Source organism: Trachymyrmex septentrionalis, unplaced genomic scaffold, assembly GCF_001594115.1.
Source record: "Trachymyrmex septentrionalis isolate Tsep2-gDNA-1 unplaced genomic scaffold, Tsep1.0 scaffold29, whole genome shotgun sequence".
Taxonomy (NCBI): Eukaryota; Metazoa; Arthropoda; class Insecta; order Hymenoptera; family Formicidae; genus Trachymyrmex; species Trachymyrmex septentrionalis.
This window is the reverse complement of record NW_017305451.1, coordinates 2,940,294-2,942,457: the sequence shown is the minus strand read 5'-3', so window position 1 is coordinate 2,942,457 and position 2,164 is coordinate 2,940,294. Positions and strand designations below refer to the sequence as shown.

At 31.1% G+C, this 2,164-nt stretch overlaps 1 protein-coding gene across 1 annotated transcript in view; it reads left to right on the top strand.

Moving 5' to 3' along the window:
• The window catches only part of LOC108749426 (7-methylguanosine phosphate-specific 5'-nucleotidase), a 7,847-nt gene extending 6,350 nt beyond the window's left edge, over positions 1-1,497 (top strand). The window contains exons 6-10 of the mRNA XM_018488127.1: positions 4-88; positions 167-265; positions 349-418; positions 637-1,220; positions 1,289-1,497. Coding sequence (XP_018343629.1) covers positions 4-88; positions 167-265; positions 349-418; positions 637-1,220; positions 1,289-1,390 — 940 coding nt within the window. The 3' untranslated portion in view covers positions 1,391-1,497. The remainder of the gene's footprint in view (positions 1-3; positions 89-166; positions 266-348; positions 419-636; positions 1,221-1,288) is intronic.
• The last annotated feature ends 667 nt before the right edge of the window (positions 1,498-2,164 follow it).

The following is a 2,164-nucleotide window of genomic DNA, read 5'->3' as shown; positions in this document are numbered from 1 at the left end:
GAGAGTGTCCGGTCGTTTTGGGTTTCTGGAATTTGCCCGCGACTCCACACCGCCAACGATGATGAACAACGAACTCACGATCGACAAGGTAAATTGATCGCTCTTATCAATGAATAAGTCTACTTTTTGGGCGACGTATATTGTGAAACATGTTCTTCATTTACAGTTTCCCGCTTTGAGGTCAAAACATGTTTACATCAGGGACAAGGTCGCGGTTCTGAAAACGATAAATGCGATTCGGCAAGGTGGTGTAAATAATCTGCAAGTACGGATTCTTATTTCCATTTAGTTCTCGTAAGGATTAGGCTTTTGATTCAGCATTTGATTTATCTACAATTATTTGTGCAGATAGTCACGGATTTCGACTTAACCCTTACAAAGCAACACATAGACGGCAGACATGTACTCAGTAGCTTTGGTAAATAAATAGTTTAATTTATGGTCTTAAGAAAGTAGAGAAAGTTGGTCTCTTATCATAAACTACTTATAAACTCGCTATTTATGATTTTCCTTAAGTTTGCAAGTTATCTAGAATTAAGATTTAATTGTTTAAATTTCTACAAATAAACATGTTTATCATGATCAATCAATTTCTATAAAACTACACGATAACTTAATGTTGAAATTTAATCTTAGGTATGTTCCGACATTGCAAGCAATTACCGCAACAATATTTAGACAAAGCTAAGGATTTATACAACAAATACAGACCTATAGAGATAGACCCAGAAATGTCTGTGGATAAAAAGGCAGATGCTATGCGTGATTGGATGATGGCTGCGCAAAATTTACTGAAAGGCATCGAGTTTGATCCTCATGAATTAGAAGAAATAGCCCAAGCATTCGACAATATATTGCGCGATGGTACAGAAGAGTTTTTTGAAAAGCTATACAATGTAAAAGTACCAATTATTATATTTAGCGCTGGTTTGGGAGACATAGTGGAAGCTGTGTTGAGGTATCACAATGCTCTCTTCGATAATGTAAAAATATTCTCTAACTTTCTCAAGTATAATGGAAGTCAATTGGATGGATTTAAGAATGACATGCCTATACATGTATACAACAAGAATGAGTGTGCATTGGAAAAGAATTATTTGAAGATATTTCAAAAGAGGCAAAATGTATTGCTAATGGGCGATACGATCGGTGATGCTAATATGGTAGAAGGAATAGAGGACACTAAGGTCGTTTTAAAAATCGGTTTCCTTTACGAGCACGTTAGTATTTTGAGATTAGTAACGACTGTAAAATATTGATATAGAGACTAATTGCTTTTGTTCTCCAGGTGGAGGCCAGCTTAAATTCATTCATGGAAAACTTCGATATCGTTCTCGTCGACGATCAAACGATGCAAGTGCCGATAGAGATTATACAAAATATCTTGTAATACTGTCTGTATCAATACTCTCTTTCACCTGTGTATACATGTACGCATCTATAAAGATGTAAACATTACGCATACGTGATCGCTTTGTAATTTAAAATAGAGAAAACAATTTCATAAATTAATATATCTTAAAATTAATATGTCTTAAAATTACATTTTCTAACATATTTTTAATTATAGTGGATCCATGTAACGCGTATAAGTTATAAATTACGCTCATCTCATTGGTAAAAGATATATTTTGAAGGTGTGTGTTTTAAATAAATTAATTTTTATTAATTAATCTTAAAGCTGAAAAGTTGAGAAATGTACTATTTATAAAAATTTTATAAATCTACGTATGTGTGAATGTTATAACGTTTCTAATTACAATGTTTATCATGTAATATCTATATTGAAGTTACAACTCATGAAAATTCATTATGTTGCTCATTTGCTACAACAATGACATAAATAATTGTCATTTATTTGCAAAAAAAAGGAAATACTTTAAAAAACACTTTTATTCCTGTACAAACAATGAATATATTTAAAAAATTGATACCACAAAATTTTAATGATTCAAAACATTGAAATTAATTTTCTGAAAAATGTTCTTTTTTAGTATTAGCAAATGAGCGATGTGTCCTCCAATAATCGACGTCTAAATATGAAATCTTGTATTTTTATGAAGTATATACAATACCTATTGCTAATATTTTAAAATAATTTTATTATAATTATGTGTCAGAAAAAAGAATGAATTCTAAACAATAAGAGCAGTAATATCTTTAT